Source organism: Schistocerca serialis, chromosome 2 (assembly GCF_023864345.2).
Source record: "Schistocerca serialis cubense isolate TAMUIC-IGC-003099 chromosome 2, iqSchSeri2.2, whole genome shotgun sequence".
NCBI classification, from domain to species: domain Eukaryota; kingdom Metazoa; phylum Arthropoda; class Insecta; order Orthoptera; family Acrididae; genus Schistocerca; species Schistocerca serialis.
The window spans coordinates 743,297,393-743,319,914 of NC_064639.1; the positions used below are offsets into that span (position 1 = coordinate 743,297,393).

Consider the following 22,522-nt stretch of genomic DNA (forward strand, 5'->3'; position numbering starts at 1 on the left):
TGTGATACGCATGGTGTAAACGGTCAATGTTTACAACATACAACTGTGGAGGCGAACTATTTGATACAGGGTACTTGTGGCCTGTCAAGCCGAGGAAACACCCTCAATTTCGCCTACGAAAGTCACCTAAGCTACTGCGTATGCACTCTGTCCGAGATTTTGATTAGTCTCTCGCTATCTTACGGCTCCGACTTAGTCGGCTATTTCGATAGCAACGTTAATTTAAACTTTCCCATGAGTACAATGAAAGAAAAACGGCCATTTTTAAACGCTATGTAAAAGCTAATTACAATTATAATTCGATCTAAACTTAAGAAAATAGTTTTGCAGTAAGAAGGCCAGAGAAACAAAGCAAGTTAAGTTTTGATATTATGCTGTTAAAAGTCAGAATAGCTTGACGTAAAATTTACATAAACGTCAAATTTATAGTTTGTAAGTGCAAGAACAAGTAGTATTCAAGGACAATTTTAGCAACAATGTAGCTCGGCACTCATATGTTATGGCTTAGGTGGTCAATTTTTCTGTTTTCCGGCTTGATGGACCACACGTGTTCTTTATCAATTTATTTCTCTCGATTTTACAAACACCAGTTTCTTACGTTGTAAGCACTTATCGTTTAAACTCTGTATATTCCAGTCGATAGTTGGGACTTCGTTCATATTCACTTCAGTTTTCTGTTCCTACTACTTAGTGTACATTATTATATTCACTTCAAGAACGGAAGTTCTCCAGGGGTAGCTTGTTTAGTCTTTGTTCCGCCACAGCAGACAATTAAACACCTTTGTATTTAGGGTGTTCGTACCTAAAACAGAGCCATATTCAAGCCGCAAGTTATCCGAATAGCCGCTTCCTCTGCGTACTCAAAGACGTTTGATGCGCCCATCGTAGAGTCTACATTTCACACGAAAAGTCTTAATTAGCCTTCAAAGCTGCCTGTCTACGCGTTTGGGAAGACTTTCGCGGACAGCTGTGAAGCCCAAACGGTGGTGATACTGTCGTCGAAACATTAGGACGAAACAGGTCCCCCTATACTGACTCAAAAAATGTGCAGTGGTTGTTACGTGAAAATGCAATTTAAGGATTGTGTCAGATGCATATCAAATGAAAGGATTTATGAACTTAACAATTATTTCTATTCTTTACGTCTTTAGGTTTCGGAGAGCTCAAATTGAAATCTCATCAAATTATTTGTATCACTGTTATTCATACGGCTGGTTGACAACTCTGAATTTATTTTATCCAGTGATGTTTGTAATAGGAAGTAACATACAAAAATTGTATCATTTTCTGTTGCCCCTATATAGTGAGAGCAACTAGAGTTACTGAAAGAAACGAAACGAAACTCACCGTGTTAGGTCTGGCACAGTTGATACCTACGAGGCTGTATGTGACACCATTTATGGAGCAGTCGCATCTGATGCCCGCATCAGCCAGGGGTGCCACTACGAGCAGCGTCCATAGTACGTAGCAGATCGCCTGCAGACAAAATACGCTTACAGGTATATACTTTACAGCTAATACGAAAGTGGCGTGATGTAGCAGCTTAGACCTCAGATAAATACCGTCCACATTCTGGACAACTGTTGCTGAGGAAACGTTTTTTGACACAACTCTGAAATATGCATTGTTCAGGAAATAAGTTACCTGTATACTCTGGTCGGCCAGAACATTATGACCACCTACCAAATAGCCGGCAAGTCCACCTTCTGGATGTATACAGCGGCGACGCGTCATGGCATGGAAGCAGTGAGGTTTGGTAGGTCGCTGCACCACATCTGCACATACAAGTCATCTAGGTCCCGTTAATTGCGGGGAGTGGGGCGACGAGCTCTGGCGCCACGTTCAATCACATCCCAGATGTGGGCGTTCCGGTTCAGATCTGGCGAGCTGGGGGGCACATGATCGTCACGAAGTGGTGTACGTAGTCCTCAGTCACTGTATGATACGCCTTGGCCGTCATGATGCCTTGCACGAGCTACAATGGACTCATGGATGCCAACGTAAAATATCCTCAGAGCGTAATGGAGCCACCGCCAGCTTGTCTCCGTCCCACAGTACAGATGTCAAACAGATTTTCCCCTTGAAGACGACGGATTCGCGCCCTCCCATCAGTATGATGAAGAAAGTATGAGGATTCGTTAGACTATGTAAAGCTATGTCACGTCCAGTGCCGATGGTCACGTGCCCATTTCAGTCGTAGTTGCCGATGTCGTGGTGTTAACATTGGCAAATGCAAGCGTCGTCGACTGCGAAGTCCCGTCATAGGAGTGTTCGGTGCACTATTCAGACACACTTGTACTCTGCCCAGCATTAAATACTGATGTTAGTTCCGTCTGTCCAGTTTTGCCAGTCTACCCAGCCTACTACGTCCGAGGTCTCATGTGCTAAATACACTCAGTACGGCACTCCTCGAACACCCGACAAGTGTGTGCTGTCTCCGAAATGCTGGAGCTGAGCCTCCGGGCCACCGAAGTCTGCCGTCGGTCAAACTCAGATAGATAGCGCGTCTTCCCCATTCTGCACACGGACAGCACGCTCATTGATACTATATGCATCGTGCGTGTTTCTGAGCAGCAGTGATTCCTCGCCAAGAGACGTTGCTGTCGACACCCTGTCACCTGGACGGGTTTATACCGATAGTAGATCGGTGGTCATAATGTTGTGGCTGAACAGCGTATCTATGCAGTGCAAAAAGTTTTTATAGAAAAAATAAATAAAATGACTTGCAAGTTCGGTTTTCAAGTCGTTAAGTTTGCAAACAAAACTCCTTCTCCCCTTGCGTTAATGCTCAACGCTACACACTCATCTAGGCACATGTTACATAAGCAATTTGTTCTTTAGGAAAATGGTTCAAAATGGCTCTGAGCACTATGGGACTTAACATCTCAGGTCATCAGTCCCCTAGAACTTAGAACTACTTAAACCTAACTAACCTAAGGACATCACACACATCCATACCCGAGACAGGATTCGAACCTGCGACCGTAGCGGTCGCGCGGTTCCAGACTGAAGCGCCTAGAACCGCTCGGCCACCTGCCGCCAGCTTAGGAAAATGAATCACACGTTCGTGAATTCAATTACTTCGACTAACGGCCTCGTGAAAGCAACGTCACAAAAAGTTTCTAATCGGCAACGATGACCTTGAACTGCTACCCCCCTAACCCAATGTAGCATTGGGCAGGCGGATCACGTAGGTCTGAAAGATGTACATCGACGGGAAGTGGAGAAAATGGTGGTCTTCTTGCTGTCTTCCATTTTGTCCTCCGCTTATGCCACTCCCAAGTGATATTTACGTCCCATTTTTTGCGGGATCGTGAAATGTTGACAAAGGATAGCGGAACATGTTGTGCGAAAACATGACTCAAGACGTCTTTGACTCTGTAAAAACGTGAACGATGAAGATGTGAACCGGGAAAGAATTTCCAACATTGCTCTAATTAGACAGAAGACATAACGGAAAGGCAGACTGATGCTCACACTGACCTTACACCACCAGGTCTACCAACACTAGCCTTTTATATTTTTGAGTCGGGCATGTCCGATTAAATCACCCATTTTTGTAAATGCGTGGTGGCTCTCAGACGTTTATTTTGGTGTGGATGCATTAATACTGTCCGAACTCCTACGGGAATCAATAACTTGCGTGTAGGGGCTTAATGGATGCGGGACGCCACATTGCAGCGTGCGATAATTTGGAAATTTGTGTCGGTTATGGACTGTGACCGAATGGCAGAAGCGGTTGAGGTAACTCTCACGAGAAGTGGTGAGTCCGGGTTCCAATTCAGGGCCGGCTCAAATTTTTAAGTTTCGCCACTGCGATACTACAATGCCCTGCGCGGCTGGAAGTAATGCATTCCATTTCTTTCGGCATCCTCTGTTTCAGCCTAAACACACAATGCAAGACGCATGCAATTGGTCCGTAGATTCTCCCTCGGGAAGGCGGATGCGGTACATAATTATAACACTTCGTATATGAAGGTGAAGAACAGGGTATTCGCTGGGACATTGTTTCCAGATGATACTGTTACTGTGAAGAAAACGTCTTAAGATCCCGTCAGTAAAATTAACGAAGAAAGCCCACATTACCAAACGAAGCATCAACCTGAACGGCAACACTATATGAACACGGGGTATGTAATCTTGTTTCGTCCACTTTGAACTCTTAATTGAACTTCCGCTGCTGTTTATAGTGCAGAATAATATTTCCGTCATGGGTCACTCAAAACTGTATTCCAATATCTACATCGCGTCTCGAGGATTTCCAGCGTAATCTTCATGGTAATTTAGTCGTATTTTTCATCATAAGCCGTTGTCTGCGTTAGTTTTGGCTTTGAGGGGCTTTTAGTAAATATACTACACACAGTCACCAGACATACGCGATACTGAACTACATGCTGTAACACTGACAGTCCCGAGATCGTATACAACGCAAATCTCCACTTGCACAATTCGGATCACCTCTCTCATCTCTCTCTGCCATGTGTTACACAATCAGCAAGCCAAATATGTTTATATCACACTTTAAAATTCGGTGCATACATGCAGGAGTCGTTCGCTGTTTGTTTCTTTTGGAAGATAAGCGATAAGTAATTTTTGTTTCTCTACATTGTTTGTCGTTCCTCATCATACTGTGTTCTCGAAGGGGTCATTTACAATTTGTACTTTACGCCTCAAAGTGTCCACGTTTAACACATTAACCCCCGTTTCATTTTTAACCGACACTTTATGCACAGGTTTTAGAATACACACCACAAAAGATCATTACGGTGTTATCATACAACATTACTTCACGGGAAAAATATTTTTGGATAGATACCATGATGGATTTAACAATTCCGTTCTCAATAAAGTGAAGCAGTTGGACGTGACAGTAACTCACAGTAACAGTGTCCAAAGGAAATATTATCTGAATACTCATGTACCATTCCCCAGAATAATAGTTACAAAGTCTTCGGCACAAATACATATCTACACGGTCCCATTCTTTATTGATTGGGTAGTCATCAAATGAGTTTCTGACCACACGTTTGCTTAAAATTAGTAACTGTAGTCAACAAAGCGTGGCTTTATAGTCTCACTGTAACCTACATATTATAATGCAGTAAGTTGTGTCTCAAATTCTTAAGTATACTTGAATTTTACGAAAATTATCGTGTGGCTTTCAAATGGACTTTGGTACCGGTCGCCAATAATTGTAAGTGGATATCGTTGGAAAATATCCTCCTCCATATCAAATGGTTTTACCTTATCAAACAAGATCCACAAGTTTTGAATCGTTAAAACTTCGGCTTTCTACAATATCACCGTTTCTAATCTATGACAGACTTAAAGGATCAGTCAAGCAAAAGTATTATCAAACGGTTTAGTCTTCCTCACCACGGTGATAAATATTGTGGAACGTAAAAGTACTTGGAATCTATTTCTCACTTCCTCGCTTTAAATCGACATTTCGTTAATGCCGATCACGTTAACGATAATGGAAAAAACAAAAAAAATTGTGGACTGACTTCTAACCTCTTTAGTCTCCGCGTAGACGACAGGATGGAAGTTCCAGTCACCAAGTGGTGTGGAGGTAACCACAAAATCCTTATGTAACAGTGGAAGTTGTGGCTTCCTGTCCCTGCGTGTACACCAAAAAACTGGCTACAGGAGATTATGAAATGCAAGGGAAACGAGCACACTTAGTCTTCGCTAGGCTCGTGAGTCGAATTTTTACGATTGGTAGTCTCGTTGCTTCCATGGCGCTGGAAATTGGCGGCTATAAGATTAACTATATGCCACGCTATAGGCTGCCGCGATAAGTTAACATGCTATACCTGCGGTGGTAAATCATGTCGATCAAATTATTCAAGATAAGGTCATATAAAGCAATAAACAATGCTGGATGAAAGAAACCTAGTAAGAGAATAACCATTAGTCCCCATAACACACTATTGCGCTGATATCCTTTATTACGCCTGTTTTAGTTTCAAGCTAGAAGTAAGAATAAACAAGAAACTTACAGGCCCAACAACAATTTTCATAACTGCCAACAGATCAAGCACATACTTTTGCGCTTTGTACAACTAGTGTCTTTCCTGTCATCCTGAAAACGCAAAGCTAGATGATGCTATGAGAAATAGACTTTTCTTTCGAGGAAAAGTTAAAATCAATCATCAAGCCTTCACTCCTCCAAATTAGTTAAGTAGAATTCTATGAAGTTTTTTGAACGAGTGCCCCTTTGACATTTTTCACTGTCTTATTTCAACTAGCTAGCACTCCTTCTTGGTATCGTAACCGAGTTTCACATGAGTATAAGTTAGAAAATAGGACACTAAAAGCCACATACGCGTTAGACTACTTTTGGCAGCAAGATAACTGACAGTGGCAGACGTAAAATCCATAAAATTATGACTTGCAATAGTAATAAAAGCGCTTCTGAATAAGAGAAATACAATAACATCTATACTGCTATTCAAACACAAGTCATTGGCTACGATTTTTACCAAAAATCTCGAAATTTTGTTGAACAGTTTATTTCAGATTCTTGCATATATATATATATATAGCTTGGTCTCAACATCATAACCATAGACTCACTCCTCATCACTGTCATGATTCTCTTAAGGAATTTCTCGTTCTCATTTGCGCGATCCAAAAGCTCTTGCGAGGCGATGGTCTTTCTAGTCTTGACTCTTGAACCGTGGAACAAACTTGGCGGTAACGCGATGCATTTTTCTGCAATCTCTCGGAGAGTCAGTCTTCGATTGGCACACACAGTTTCGTTGACGTTCCCAACATGAGCGTCGTCGTTAGAGGTCGAAGGGCGTCTTGAACGAGGGTCATCTTTAAATTCCGTCAGACCATTTTTAAGCGAACCATTCGTAATACCGCGTACGGCTTAAGCACTATCACAGTAGGCTTTCTGAATCAGTTGATGTGTCTCTGTAAAACTACCTGATGTTTTTCTTTCTTTCTCGCAGCCGTTTTTACGAGAACACAGGAAGGTTGTCTTTATGTCTTATAGGCTTAAGATTTAAGTAATACGCAATTTGAATCGTCCGAAACTACCCATTTGCAGCTTAAAAGTATACAAAATCTCGTCACAGATCCAGCGGCAAGAGAGGTCTCTTCATTCATTTTAAGCTACTTTGATTCCCAATCAAGGATCCGTTGGCAATAACAATGAAGAAGGCTCCAGATCAGAGAGAGAGGGAATGAATGATGGACAGGAAAGAGTGGCGGGAGGGGGGGGGGGGCAAAGAAGAGATGGACCGAGGTTGGAGGAATAAGTGGAGGGAAATAGGAGGAGGGGGAGGTGGACATAGAGACGGGAGACGAGGTAATAGTCAGAGAGTGGAGAAGAGAAAGGACATGGACAAGGGGAAGGGGGAAGAGGAGCTGGACAGATGGGAAGGGAGATTAGGACATACACTACTGGCCATTAAAATTGCTACACCACGAAGATGACGTCCTACAGACTTGAAATTTAACCGACAGGAAGAAGATTCTGTGATATGCAAATGATTAGCTTTTCAGAGCATTCACACAAGGTTGGCGCCGGTGGCGACACCTACAACGTGCTGACATGAGGAAAGTTTCCAACCGATTTCTCATACACAAACAGCAGTTGACCGGCGTTCCCTGGTGAAATGTTGTTGTGATGCCTCGTGTAAGGAGGAGAAATGCGTACCGTCACGTTTCCGACGTTGATAAAGGTCGGATTGTAGCCTATCGCGACTGTGGTTTATCGTATCGCGACATTGCCGCTCGCGTTGGTCGAGATCAATGACTGTTAGCAGAATATGGAATCGGTGGGTTCAGGAGGGTAATACGGAACGCCGTGCTGGATCCCAACGGCCTCGTATCAATAGCAGTCGAGATGACAGGCATCTTATCCGCATGGCTGTAACGGATCGTGCATCCACGTCTCGATCCCTCGAGTAAACAGATGGGGACGTTAGCAAGACATCAACCATCTGCTCGAACAGTTCAACGACGTTTGCAGCAGCATGGACTATCAGCTAGAAGGCCATGGCTGCGGATACCCTTGACGCTGCATCACAGACAGGAGCGCCTGCGATGGTGTACTCAACGACGAACCTGGGTGCACGAATTGCAAAACGTCATTTTTTCGGATGAATCCAGGTTCGGTTTACATCATCATGATGGTCGCAACCGTGTTTGGCGACATCGCGGTGAACGCACATTGGAAGCGTGTATTCGTCATCGCCATACTGGCGTATCACCCGGCGTGATGGTATGGGGTGCTATTGGTTTCACGTCTCGGTCACCTCTTTTTCACATTGACGGCACTTTGAATAGTGGACGTTCCGTTTCAGATGTGCTACGACCCGTGGCTCTACCCTTCATTCGATCCCTGCGAAACCCTACATTACAGCACTACCGCATATTTCAGGTCGGGCCTTTCTGGATAAAGAAAATGTTCGGCCGCTGCCCTGTCCAGCACATTCTCCACATATCTCACCAACTGAAAACGTCTGGTCAATGGTGGCCGAGCAACTGGCTCGACACAATACGCCAGTCATTACTCTTGATGAACTGTGGTATCGTGTTGAAGTTGCATGTGCAGCTGTACCTGTACACGCCATCCAAGCTCTGTTTGACTCAATGCCCAGGCGTATCAAGGCCGTTATTACGGCCAGAGGTGGTTGTTCTGGGTACTGATATCTCTATCTATGCACCCAAATAGCGTGAAAATGTAATCACATTTCCGTTCTAGTGTAATATATCTGTCCAATGAATATCCGATTATCATCTGCATTTCTTCTCGGAGTAGCAATTTTAATACTAGTAGTGTATATCCAATTGCCATACATATTTAGCAATTACCAAGCATTGTTTGGTTCGTTTGTGGTATATCAAATAAGAGTCAGTAAGTCTTTTCTGAACATACGTGTGTGGAGTGTATGGACGTAGCAGTGAAATGTGAACGATAACAGAGACATGAATAGAACTGCATCTGAAATGTGGCGGTACAGAGGACATCATAAGCTAGGGAACTCAAGACTTTGCTATACCAGCGTGTTAAATGCACGTTGGCTGGCGTGATTACTCTGAGTATAGAGAGGTGTGCAGAACTTCATCAAATCAACCTACGGATATACGTCAGCAACAAGGACGTCGTTAACTGCAGCCAAGCTATTAGTCGCCCACAGTATTACTGCTCGTGAAAGTGAGGACGCTTCGTTGGGCTTATCTTGAGTTCGCGCATAACCGGGTTTTTGGAGGGAAGGGAAGACGACAAAGCTACAATAAGAAGATGAAAACGACTCTAACCACGGTGTTTACAGTTACCAAGTAGATGGTCAGCCACACTAGGCGTGGACGCCAAATTACTCATCTGCAGTATGTGTTTCACTGGAATCCTCTCCAGTTTCATCCACCATGTCTGTTTCAATATCACTCTCGTCGTCATGTGCTGCATATTCATATACAGTCTCTAGACCAATCTTGAATATTATATTCTCTATTTCGTTTCCAATTAAACTACCTCTGCGTCAATATTCATTTTCAATTCCGTTTGTATCTTGTATTCAAGATTAGCTCTGTATCGTTCAAATCTAAGTGGTATAGCGGGAGTCTCAGAACAGTACATCCTGTATACTTTAAAATGTCATCTGCCTTGGAAGTAAGCTTTGCATTATTGTAAAATACAACCTCTAAAAGCTCGTTTCCTGCCAAACTCGGTTCAGAACCGATTTTTAACGAAGGAAGGATACACAGCGATCAGTCGAAGTCCCATTGGTTTCTTATTGTTCTTGCATATCCAGATTTCAGCCACAAATAGATGTCTTCAGTGTTGAAATACAAGAAAATTACAACACCAGATTTGATTTACATAAAACAAAAAGTAAACCGCCTCGTTATCCATAAGCAATGCCCCATTCTAGTCAACATACCATTTGCGTGAGTTACCATCCAACAAAGTTGCTACAGTACACGTCACCATATACGTTTACTGACGTACGAGTAGAAAGAAACTGAGATGTTGTTTACAACAAGTACAGCAGTAAATTAGATTAGATTAGATTAGTTTTTCGTTCCATAGATCCGTGCTGAGGAGATCCTCGTGGATGTGGAACATGTCAATTTTTTTTTAAAGCTGAAATAACAATACTAGTAATATGAATATATACAATATATCATTTGTTTCTATTAAAAAATTCGTCAATGGAGTAGAAGGAGTTGGCCGTTAGTAAGTCTTTCAGGCTCCTTTTAAACTGATCTTTATTTGTAACTAAATTTTTTATGTTCACTGGCAAATTATTGAAGATCAGTATTCCTGAGTAGTGGACCCCTTTTTGAACTAAAGTAAGTGCTTTTAAGTCCTTGTGCAGATCATTTTTGTACCTGGTGTTGTATGTATGAACTGAGCTGTTTGTTGGAAAAAGAGATATATTATTTAGGACAAATTTCATTAAGGAGTAAATATGCTGAGAGGCAGTAGTTAGTATACCCAGTTCTTTGAAGAGGTTTCTCAGGACGTCCGCGAATTTACTCCACAAATAATACGTATTACACGCTTTTGGGCTCTGAAAACTTTTGACTTGAAGAGTTACCCCAAAATATTATACCAAAAGACATTATGGAATGAAAGTAGGCAAAGTATGCAACCTTTTTCATTTTTATGTCGCCTATGTCTGCTAACACTCGAATTGCAAATACAGATTTGTTAAGGCGTTTCTGCAGGTCTGTGGTGTGCTCCTCCCAACTGACTTTATTATCAAGTTGTAATCCCAGGAATTTAAGACTGTCGACCTCTTCTATCTGCTCTTCTTCGTTCTGAATTGCATACAGTGAGTCTTTTCGAAGTTTAATGTCAGTGAGCTGGCTTTAAACCATTTATTAATATCCATGAAAATATAATTAGCAGATATTTCTAGAACTACACTTGACATACTATTTATTACAGTACTTGTGTCATCTGGAAACAAAACGAACTCTGCTTCTGGCAGTGTAACTGATGAGAGATCATTAAGGTACACAAGAAAAATGAATGGCCCTAAGATGGATCCTTGTGGTACACCACATCTAATTTCTTCCCATTCTGATGATGACTGACGACTTAATTCACTAGTCCCGTGCACTGACACCCTTTGTTTCCAGTTAGCGAGGTATGACTTGAACCATTTTGCAGCACTGCCTGTGACACCATAGAATTCTAATTTATTTGAAAGGACGTTGTGGTTCATACAATCAAATGCCTATGACAAATCACGGAAAATAGCTGCTGCTTGTAATTTGTTATTTAATGAATTAAGTACATTTTCACTGTAGGTGTAAATGGCCTTCTCGATATCAGAACCCTTCAGAAATCCAAACTGTGTTCTTGATAATATGTTATTTGCGGTCAGATGGTTGAGCAGCTGCCTGTACATTACTTTTTCTAAAATTTTTGAGAATGCTGGCAAAAGTGAAATCGGTCTGTAGTTTGATGGTATCTCTTTATCCCCTTTCTTGAATAGAGGCTTAACATCTGCATATTTTAGCCAGTCAGCAAACGTCCCAGTTATAATTGACTGGTTGCACAAGTAACTTAGAATTGTACTAAACTCACAAGAACATGCCTTAATTAACTCTGTTGATATTTCATCGTAACCAGTAGAATGCTTTGTTTTTAAAGATTTTATTATGGAAGTTATTTCTTTTGGTGAAGCGAGTGACATATTCATGTCCCTGAAGTTATTTGTAAAGGCTAGTTTAAGATATTCAAGGGCACTATTTACTGATCCTGACAGTCCCATTCTATCAGTAACGGATATAAAGTACTTGTTATATAGATTTGCCACACTATGCGCATCGGTTACTAATGTGTCTTCTACCCTTAGTGCTATTTGCTCCTGTTCCTTTCTGGTTCTACCAGTCTCCTCTTTCACTATATCCCATATTGTTTTTATTTTGTTCCCTGAGATTGCTATCTTCTTCTCGTAGTGCGTTTGTTTAAATGTCTGAATTACTTTTTTAATATTTTACAGAATTTTTTGTATTTAGCTACATCATCAGCATTGGAGCAATTCATGGTCGACAGATACATTTTCCTTTTTGCCTTACAGTAAATCTTTATTCCTTGTGTAATCCATGGTTTTATTAGAGACTTCTGTTTAATTTGAGTAACTTTTAGAGGAAAACAGTTTTCAAACATGGTATTGACATTGTTCATTAATGTGTTATATTTTTCATTCATGTCATGAGCACTATAAACATCTTTCCAGTCCCCTGCCACCCTTCATTACACAAGTAAAATATCGGAATGTGAAAGAACCTGTAGGTAACAATAGAAAGGAAGATACAAATATGAAATACATTTGCCTGCCGTACTACGACACATTTAGCACAAAAACAGCATTGTATTTCAAAAACAAAACTGAAAGGTTTCCTTTTCAGCTACAAACAACCTTATGCATATTTTGGCTAATAATGTTGATCAAAGAAATGTGCACTACAAATCAGGCGTGTACAGGATGAAATGTCCAGAATGTGATACCTGTTACTTGGGACAGACAGATAGAAGACTTGAGTTCAAGTTTGGTGAGAATGTAGCTTTGGACAGGCGGGCTGCAAATGAGTGATCCAGCTTCGGTGCCCGAGTGGTTGAGAGTCGAACACCGCTTCTTCTCTGAGGTCTGGTGTAATGTTGTTTCATAAAGCTCAGGGCAGATTCATGGAACTTCTCGAGGAGATGGAAATACACTTCCGACTGAGGTAATCTAACGTTCATCCCCACAATGAGCAAGCTTTGGTGTAAAGATGCTAGTTTGTTTAGCTCTTCGATGGTCTTCTACTTTGAGGCAGCAGACGCTACGCCCCACCAGGTAATTAACTTTCCATTAAGATGAGAACACTAGACATGATACTGTGTGAGAACACAACTTATTATTATCAGTGGATCGCTTTATCTTCCATTTTGTTGCTAATATACTGCGTTTTACCGATTTTACTATAAAAAGTGAAACTATTCAATCATTAGCCATAAGTGACAATTTGGTATACTGCCCTCTGCAAGCAGCGTACCGCGTTTGGAGCTCCATCATTCGTTACGCAAGAAATTTACGTCAGTAGAGGACGTTTGTATATGTTTATTAAATGATGTTAACAGATCTTCATAAAAACGGTTTGTACAAACTTGTGGTCTAGGGGTAACCTCTTTGATCCTTAATCAAAGTGTCTCTGGTCCAGGGTTCGAGTCCCGCTGTTGTTTAAATTTTGATTAATAATCAGCATTAGCGGCCGAAGACTTCCGGCGTAACAAGTCACCCTCATCTGCCATCGTTCTTGTCAAAAATGGCGGTGGATCGGATAGAGGTTCAGGGCACTCTCTTGTCCAAGGGGCGGGAAACTGCCCCTAAAGGTTGAAAAATCGGTAATTACCAACGGCATGAGGATGTAGAAGGCAATGGAAATCACTGCGTTAAAGATACGTAACGTGTATCCACAGGACATGTGGCCTGTAATCGAAGAAGTGTCATGCTCTCATGCTCTCTCTATTGGCAAAAGATTCCGCAATAATCCCCCATTCGGATCTCCGGGAGGGGACTCCCAAAGGGGAGGTCACCATGAGAAAAAGATCGAATAATCAACGAAAGGATAACGCTCTACGAGTCGGGGCGTGCAATGTCAGAAGCTTGAAGCTGGTAGGGAAACTAGAAAATCTGAAAAGGGAAATGCAAAGGATCAATTTAGATATAATAGGGGTCAGTGAAGTGAAGTGGAAAGAAGACAAGTATTTCTGGTCAGATGAGTATAGGGTAATATCAAGAGCAACAGAAAATGATGTAACAGAAATACGATTCGTTATAAATAGGAATTTAGGGCAGAGAGTGTGCTACTGTGATCGGTTCATTGACAGGGTTGTACTTATCGGAATCGACACCAAACCAATACCGACAACGATAGTTCTGGTATACATGCCGTCGCCGCAAGCTGATGATGAAGAAATAGAGAAAGTGTCTGAGTATGGAAATCTAATGGTCTTGGGGGACTGTAATACAGTTGTAGAGAGGAGAAAGACTAATTGAGTTTTGTAACAAGCTTCAGCTAATAATAGCGAATACCCTGTTTAAGAATCACTAGAGGAGGAGGTATTCTTGGCAAAGGCCGGGCGATACGCGAAGATTTCAGTTATATTACATCATGGTCAGACAAAGATTCCGCAATCAGATACTGGATTGTAAGGTGTATCCAGGAGCAGATATAGACACAGGTCACAATATAGTAGTGATTAAGAGTAGGCTGAAGTTTAAGACACTAGTCATGAAGAATCAATAGGCAAAGAAGTGGGATACGGAACTAAGGAATCACGAGATACGTCTGAAGTTCTCTAAGGCTATAGATAGAGCAATAAGGAATAGCGCAGTAGGCAGTACAGTTGAAGAGGAATGGACATCTCTAAACAGGGCAATCACTGAAGCTGGAAAAAATACATAGTTTCAAAGAAAGTAACTTCGAAGGAAACCATGGATAAGTGAAGGTACACTTCAATTGATCGATGAAAGGAGGAAGTACAAAAATGTTCCGGGAAACTCAGGAATACAAAATTACCAGTCGCTGAGGAATGAAGTAAACAGCAAGTGCAGGGAAGCTAAGACAAAATGACTGCAGGAAAAATATGAAGACATCGAAGAAGAAATGATTATCGGAAGGACAGACTCAGCATACAGGAAAGTCAAAACAGCTTTCGGTGACATCGAAAGAAAGGGTGATAACATTAAGAGTGCAACGAGAATTCTATTCTGATCGGCTGGCCGGTGTGGCCGAGCGGCTCTAGGCGCTTCAGTCTGGAACAGCGCGACCGCTACGGTCGCAGGTTCGAGTCCTGCCTTGGGCATGGATGTGTGTGCTGTCCTTAGGTGAGTTAGGTTTAAGTAGTTCTAAGTTCTAGGGGACTGATGACCTTAGATGTTAAGTCCCATAGTGCTCAGAACCATTTGAATCATTTTCTGAACCATTCTGATCTTTTTTAGTCCTAGCAAAATAGTACTGCTTTGAATATCAGCTCTCTTTCAGGTGAATGCGACCAGTTTGGTGACATTTTCCCAGTTCTCCACTTTCAGGGATTTTCATGGTTATTGATATCTCCAGGCTGCACTACTGACGGTATTTTACGAGTACACGTTAAACCACTCGGTAGTATATGCACAGTTGCCCTGAAAGCGTTGTCAGTGCGATCCGTTTTCCTGTCACCACAGTACCTGTTTAGTCTGAAGTCACCACGTGTTGCCGTTAACGGTTACGTGTGGCCTAGTGAGTGTGTAGGATATGAACAGCAGTTGCAGTATACGGTTATACGTAATTGCTGAAGAATGTGCCGCTACTCACCGACATGATGGCAGCACGCGCACCCACGGCAGCTGTGTTCGGAGATTTCGAGGCCGGGCCTTGCCGCTCCTTAGCCGGCCGTGGCGACGGCACGTGCACTGAGATGCCGCAATCCTGCGCCCGCAGCGAGCCGCGAGGCCACGTGACTTCCCTCCCCACCTGACTCCAGCTCCTTAGACTGTGTCGTTCCAGAGCTGGCCGACAGCGTGCTGTCGAAGGAAGACAGGGAGGAAGGAAAATCGGGTTTAACGTCTCATCGATGTCGAGGTCATTGGAACGCAAGCTCTGGTTGTGTCAAGGATGGGGAAGGAAATCGGCCGTGTCCTTTCAAAGGAACCATCCCGACATTAGCCTGGAGCGATGTAAGGAAATCTCGGAAAAGTTAAATCTGATTGGCCGGACGCGGGTTTGAACCGTCATTCTCCCGAATGTGAGTCTAGTGTGGTATTCACTGCGCCACCTCGCTGGGTTGTACTTTTGAAGTATGGCACAACATTTCTTATTATGCGGTAAAGGAAATACATCTCTTATACAGCTATTACGAGCTACTATCCAGGGCATGTGTGGCTCGATCGTTCAGTCTTCCGAGGAAGGCACACGACTCCAATGGAAGTATTGTCTTCTGTCATTTGGTGGCCAACATTTCTCACAGAAGACAAGCACTGTGCCAGAATCGTGAACCGACTGAGAAACAAATGTTACGTGACCACAAAAGAAACAACTAATCGTACAGAACACAAATGAACTCTTAACATTAACTTTCTGCCATATAGACGAACCTGTGACTCCGACATAAGAGTATATTTCGTTGATTAAGAATTACCGAACATTAACTTGACAGACATTACATGCGATAAATCATCATCTACTATCTTTATTCCTCAGTATGTAAGAGGTAATAAAAAATGACGCCATGGTGAAGTGATGCGAGATTTTCAAATGTCGTACACCAGTTTTTCTCAGAATATTGATACGTATGGGAAGAGGAATTCCACCTTATGCAAGACACCTTTCTTCTGTATTATTTCACCCAGACATGTTTCAGCAGTTTTTGTGCTTAAAGCCGTAAATTCAAGTACATACCTAGGTATTACAATTACGAACAACTTAAATTGGAAGGAACACATAGAAAATGTTGTGGGGAAGGCTAACCAGGGACTGCGTTTTATTGGCAGGACACTTATAAAATGTAACAGACCTACTAAGGAGACTGCCTACACTACGATTGTCCGTCCTTTTTTTAAAATACTGCTGCGCCGTGTGGCATCCTTACCAGGTAGGATTGACGGAGTACATCGACAAAGTTCAAAGAAAGGCAGCAGGTTTCGTATTATCGCGAAATATGGGAGAGAGTGTCACAGAAATGATAAAAGATTTGGGCTGGAAATCATTTAAAGAAAGGCGTTTTTCGTTGGGACTGAATCTTCTCACGAAATTCCAATCATCAACCTCCTCCGAATGCGAAAATCTTAAAATCTTTTGTTGACACCGAACTACATAGGGAGGAACGATCACCACGATAAAACAAGGGAAATCAGAGCTCGTACAGAAAGATATGTGTGTTCATTCTTTCCACGCGCTGTACGAGACTGGAATAATAGAGAATTATGAAGGTGGTTCGATGAACCCTCTGCCAGGCACTTGAATGTGATTTGCAGAGTATGCATGTAGATGTAGATGTAGATCTGCAGTGGGCTACTTTTTATTTTCTAACTTACATGATACTACTGGACATTTATTTTGGTACCTATTCTGCTACAAATCTACAACTTCTCATAGTTTTCATTTTGTGGTGCTTTCTCATATGTTGTTGGCAAAGTGAATAGCCAGATTTCGTGCCCTATAGTCCCTTGACACTGCTCTTTCTCCGATTTTTCAAAATGTTTTTTAAATCATTCAAAATAGTCACATAATGCTTGGCAGTAATGCGACCTTGCAGGTGCTCATGGGACCCATAGAATATCACGATATGACTGTCCGGATCATCACTGAACCGCCACCATGTTCCACCCTTTGGACGTAAACTCGGCCAGAAGTTGAAAACAGGGTGAAACGAGTATCAGCCGACCAAATGACTCTCTTTCATTGCTCCTTTGTCCAGGTTCTATGGCCGTGGCACCACGTTTTCCTGTTACGCGCGTTTGCATCACTGATGATTAGTTTTGAAACTCCAAACCACCCCGCAATGCTTCTAGACATCCCGTCGTGTATAAGCATTGCAGCGCGTCAGCAATCGTAAGTATCGAAATAATTATGAAAAAATCCGCCTCGATTGCACAAACTACCTAGTGTTTACCTAGGTTTCAGCGTGGGTAACCACGCCTTCTTCAGAACAAATACAAAACAGCTTGCCTAAATAGGCATTGTCAAAGGCTAAAATCAACAGCTAGAGCGGCAAGACCCCATAATTTTTTTTTTTTCAAATACACGGTACAAATGTACCAAGTCAAACATATTACTTATCTCAACCCTGTGTGTGCTGCCTCGCCCCAGCCAACGTACGATGGTCGCAGGCTCTCCTCCGAACTGTGGAGAGCCGGCGACCATCGTACGGTGGCTGGGTTCGAGGCACCACACACAGGGTTGAGATAAGTAATATGTTTGACTTGGTACATTTGTACCGCGTGTTTGTAAAAAAAATTATGGGGTCTTGCCGCTGTGGTTGTTGATTTTAGCCTTTGACTGTGCCTATTTATGCAATCTGTTATATGTATTCTGAAGAAGGCGTGGTTATCCACGCTGAAACCTAGGTAAACACCAAGTAGTTTGTGCAATCGAGGCGGATTTTTCATAATTATCCCGTTTTGGTGCCGACAGGGTTCTCGAGTGCGACATTAAGCTCTGCAGTGACATTTGCATCTGTCGTCTTCTTCTCCTTCGTTACAATCCTCTTCAATGGCCGTCCGTAACGATAACTCAACACACACTTTCGTTTGCTTAGCGGATGAAATCTTCGATAATGTGCCTCTTAAAACGAAACGAACACTTCGGCTGTCCTGGTTACTGAAGCACCCCTCGTACGAGCACCAACGGTTTGCCCGCGTTCGAGTTCACTTAACTCCACATAACACACTCACAACTACGCAGAACACTGATCTCGCCACGACCGACACTTGCAACGTATTAAGGCCATTGCATAGGTGCCTTTTGTGGTCAAGACAGCAGCGCCACTTGCAGGCTCGGCTAGCATCTGCATTTAAGGTCAATCATGCTTTTATCTCAGTGTTTCCATATAGTTGTCCAATAGCTTTATGTTGTGTGGACATTTTATTTCGGGCTGATATCAGATATCGCCCGTCGATGTTAAGTACTAGTCCTCATAGACATTCTGTTTTTTTTCCTTTGATGTGTGTTACTGCCAGCTTATAATAGGACAGTTTTTCGACAAACATTGTAGAAAGTTTGTGCCTGAGAGGTGATTACGCATCTGTCTGTTTATCACCCTCTCGCCATCTTGGCAGTAGAATCGTTATATGTTTCCTAAGTTTCATAGAAACTAATGATAACTGTAAAACAGGGCAGCATTTTCAAATACAACTAATGAAATAGAAAAGTTATAGGGACAAATTCGAACGAGAAGTTAGGTAATTAAAAAGTTTTCAGGAAGCAGAAAAACAACTGGAGCAAATGGTTATATGATAGTAAAAGAGCTCATCCTGAGAAAATGAAAGAGCTTTGGAGGAAGATGAAGGCAAAGAGTAATCTATAATTATCTTCACGTCATCCTTAGCTGTCCTGTAGCGATATAAGAAAAGTACAAAAGTACGATAGTTAAGTAATTGAAGATGACAAGGGTTAATTTTAAAACGGAACAACGTTTATTTTATTAAATAAAATTTAATTCACTTACGAATGGTGACCTCACAATAAAAGAAATAAAATAAACAGCTCTGGCGTGAACAACTCGTGAATAAGATTGATATACCCTTGCAGTAAAGCAAGAGTACTTTATGTAGCAACACAGTGGACTCCTGTACCTGGAGCAACCATAGCACGTGCCACTCAATTTCGAACTCAGAAAGCGTCCTAACTTCATGAAAATCGGAAACAGTAGTTCATTTAATGACTCTGTTGTCATTGAAAAGCGACAGAAAAACTGTCCAATAATATATATTTAGTTTCTAAGTAGCGCTACTGATTCGTATGAAATCAATTTAAACAGGGTGAAATTCCCTGCCGAACATTGCGACACAATGTGGAAGCTATGTTAACATTATGTTCCAGAGCGATTCACTGTCTAACAGCCATAAAAAGTTAATGTTTCAGCAGTCTCCAAACAGCTATCAAATGCGAATGATAAATTAAGAGAGAGTTCAACACACAGCAAAAAATTTGAAACACTTCAGTCATGGCGCGATACACCCCACAAAAACCTTTGTCCAAAGCAACAGACGCAAGTAAATTTTGCAATTTGTCTTTTGTATCACAGACACTCGCAGTTTACGCGTACAGGTCGTTCTCGTCCGTTGACTGACAGACACCGCCGACAGTTGAAGAGGGTCGTAATGTTTAATAGGCAGACATCTATCCAGACCATCACAAAGGAATTCCAAACTGCATCAGGATCCACTGCAAGTACTATGACAGCTAGGCGGGTGGTGACAAAACTTGGATTTCATGGTCGAGCGGCTGCTCATAAGCCACACATAACGCCGGTAAATGACAAACGACGCCTCCCTTGGTGTAATAAGCGTAAACATTGGACGATTGAACAGTGGAAAAACGTTGTGTGCAGTGACGAATCACGGTGCACAATGCGGCGATCCGATGGCAGGATGTGGGTATAGCGAATGCCTGGTGAACGCCATCTGCCAGCGTGTTGAGAGCCAACACTAAAATTCGGAGGCGGTTGTGTTATCGTGTGGTCGTGTTACTCATGGAGGGGACTTGCACTCCTTGTTGTTTTGCGTTGCGCTATCACAGCACAGGCCTACATTGATGTTTTAAGCACCATCTGGCTCGCCACTGTTGAAGAGCAATTCATGGATGGCGATTGCATCTTCCACACGATCGAGCACCTGTTCATAATGCACGGCGTGTGGCGGAGTGGTTAGACGACAATAACATCCCTGTTATGCACTGGACTGCACAGAGTCCTGACCTGAATCTTGCAGAACACGTTTGGGATGTTTTGGAACGCCGACTTGGTGCCAGGTCTCACCGACCGACATCGATACCTCTCCTCAGTGCAGCACGCCGTGAAGAAAGGGCTGCCATTCCCCAAAAAACCCGCCAGCACCTGACTGAACGTATGTCTGCGAGGGTGGAAGCTGTTATCAAGGCTAAGGGTGGACCAACACCAATTTAAATCCAGAATTACCGATGGAGGGCGCTACGAACTTTTATGTCATTTTCAGCCAAATGTCCGGATACATTTGATCACATAGTGTATGTGTCCACCAGCAGTAGCACGAATTACATCTGGGCGACAGCTAAATTCGTCATAAACTTTAAACAATGTATCTGCCTTTACAGAAGTTATGGCAGCTGTTATGCTGTTCTTCACGCCTTCTGTGTCACAAGGCAAAGGGAAGATGAATACACTTTCCTTTACATATCCCCGCAAGAGAATCTACATGGTGTCATGTCTGGCGAGACCAAGAATGCAGGGCAGTGTCTCGGGGTCCTGTGCGCCCTGTCCAAAGTTGAGGCAGAGTGGCACCGAGAAACAGACATAGGTTGTTGTGCCAGTGTGGTGAAGCTCCATCCTGCTGGAAAACTAAGTCATTGGAGTCCTCCTCAAGTTGTGGAAAAAGCCAATTTGCAGCACTTGAAGATGGCTCATTCTAGCCACTGTGTTTTCTGCAAAATGGCAAAAAACACGTTCACTTTAGGTGAGTGCCTTTCGGGCAGTCCTAAAGCATCGAGTGCACACCGACCAGTGCAGAACCACGAAACGGCGTCAATAAGGCGCTGACCAACCCGCCAGTAAAAGGAGAGGGGGGAGCCACGCCCTACTAGAAGAAGTGGCATTAGTGACACAAAGGGTTATGTGGTTGCCACATGAGGGTGCTCCAGCCCACATCGCCGTTTTTGTTCAGTGTCCCCTCATGGATCAATCTCGAAAGTTTGTACGCGGTTGAAAAAATTTCCCTGTATACATATGTTTTTTGGGTTGTAGGAAGAGTTACATTATTCTCTAACATACAAAGTTAACATTAATTTAGGTAAACATTAGCAAAAACTAACTACAGACATACCGTGTTACACAGAGGAATGCGCTTGAACAGAGTAAGCTACAACACCAAAGGAGTTCTGCAGCATATGACCAGGTAGCAAGATGGCCCACATTTAACCATTAAAATGGGATAACGACTCCGCGACAATGATGGAATTTGTAAGCCTAAGTCAAGATTAAAGACCGTACTTCTACAGAAAGTAGTAAAACAATTAGTAAAGAAATGAGAATACATTATTCTATTTGTATGAGGCAACAGTGATTTAATGTAATCTGCATGTTATTACATACTATCTACACTTGTGAGACGTCACTAAAAGAGGAGCTCAGTAAGGTATCAAGTCATACTAAGGCTTTCGTCTGTCTCTGAAAAACTCCAGGTTGGTCAGGATGCGATGGCAGCCACTGTGTTTGAATATCATTAATGGGCATTGCATACACTACAGATTTCATGTGTCCCCATGGGTGAACGAGCTAGTCAGCGTACAAGACTTCTCCGTCTAATCCGTTGGCCGTTAAGTATCTGTGTGAGGCGTTGTTGGACATTTCGGAGCAGGTGGGCTGGTGCTGTGTCACGTGAACCACATCTCCGGCCATTGTACGAAGGGTATCTCCTCTAGCAGGACAGGCAACTCGTTTGATAGCAGCTGGCGATACCTTATACCACTCAATCTACTTCATAATAGCAAAGAGCTGGCATTAGAAGACATGTGTTTCACAATAACGAAGATGATGAAGTGCTCATAGCCCTGAAGGTAATGATTTAAGAGCCTCTTTTATTAGCCCATACTATCATCCATGAAAATATGGAATGTTTTTTTAACACACTGTATAAACATAAAACAAATAACGAACAGACTTTCACCTTTTGGCTGATACACGTAGCTGGTTCCTACCGCTTTGTAGCTTCACTTTATTTGTCTGGTGGCTGTTTGACTATTTATTTCGGTTGTAGTTCAAGTCCCTCGTCTTGATATTGTATGATTTTCACTCCCTTCTAGTTTGACCAACAAATACTTTTTATTC

The 22,522-nt window shown here is 42.4% G+C and overlaps 1 protein-coding gene across 1 annotated transcript in view; it reads right to left on the reverse strand.

The window, feature by feature from the left end:
• The window catches only part of LOC126457949 (uncharacterized), a 55,727-nt gene extending 40,268 nt beyond the window's left edge, over positions 1 to 15,459 (reverse strand). The window contains exons 1-2 of the mRNA XM_050094680.1: positions 15,319 to 15,459; positions 1,348 to 1,476 (exon numbers count right to left, since the gene is read on the reverse strand). Coding sequence (XP_049950637.1) covers positions 1,348 to 1,476; positions 15,319 to 15,324 — 135 coding nt within the window. The 5' untranslated portion in view covers positions 15,325 to 15,459. The remainder of the gene's footprint in view (positions 1 to 1,347; positions 1,477 to 15,318) is intronic.
• Positions 15,460 to 22,522: the final 7,063 nt, after the last annotated feature.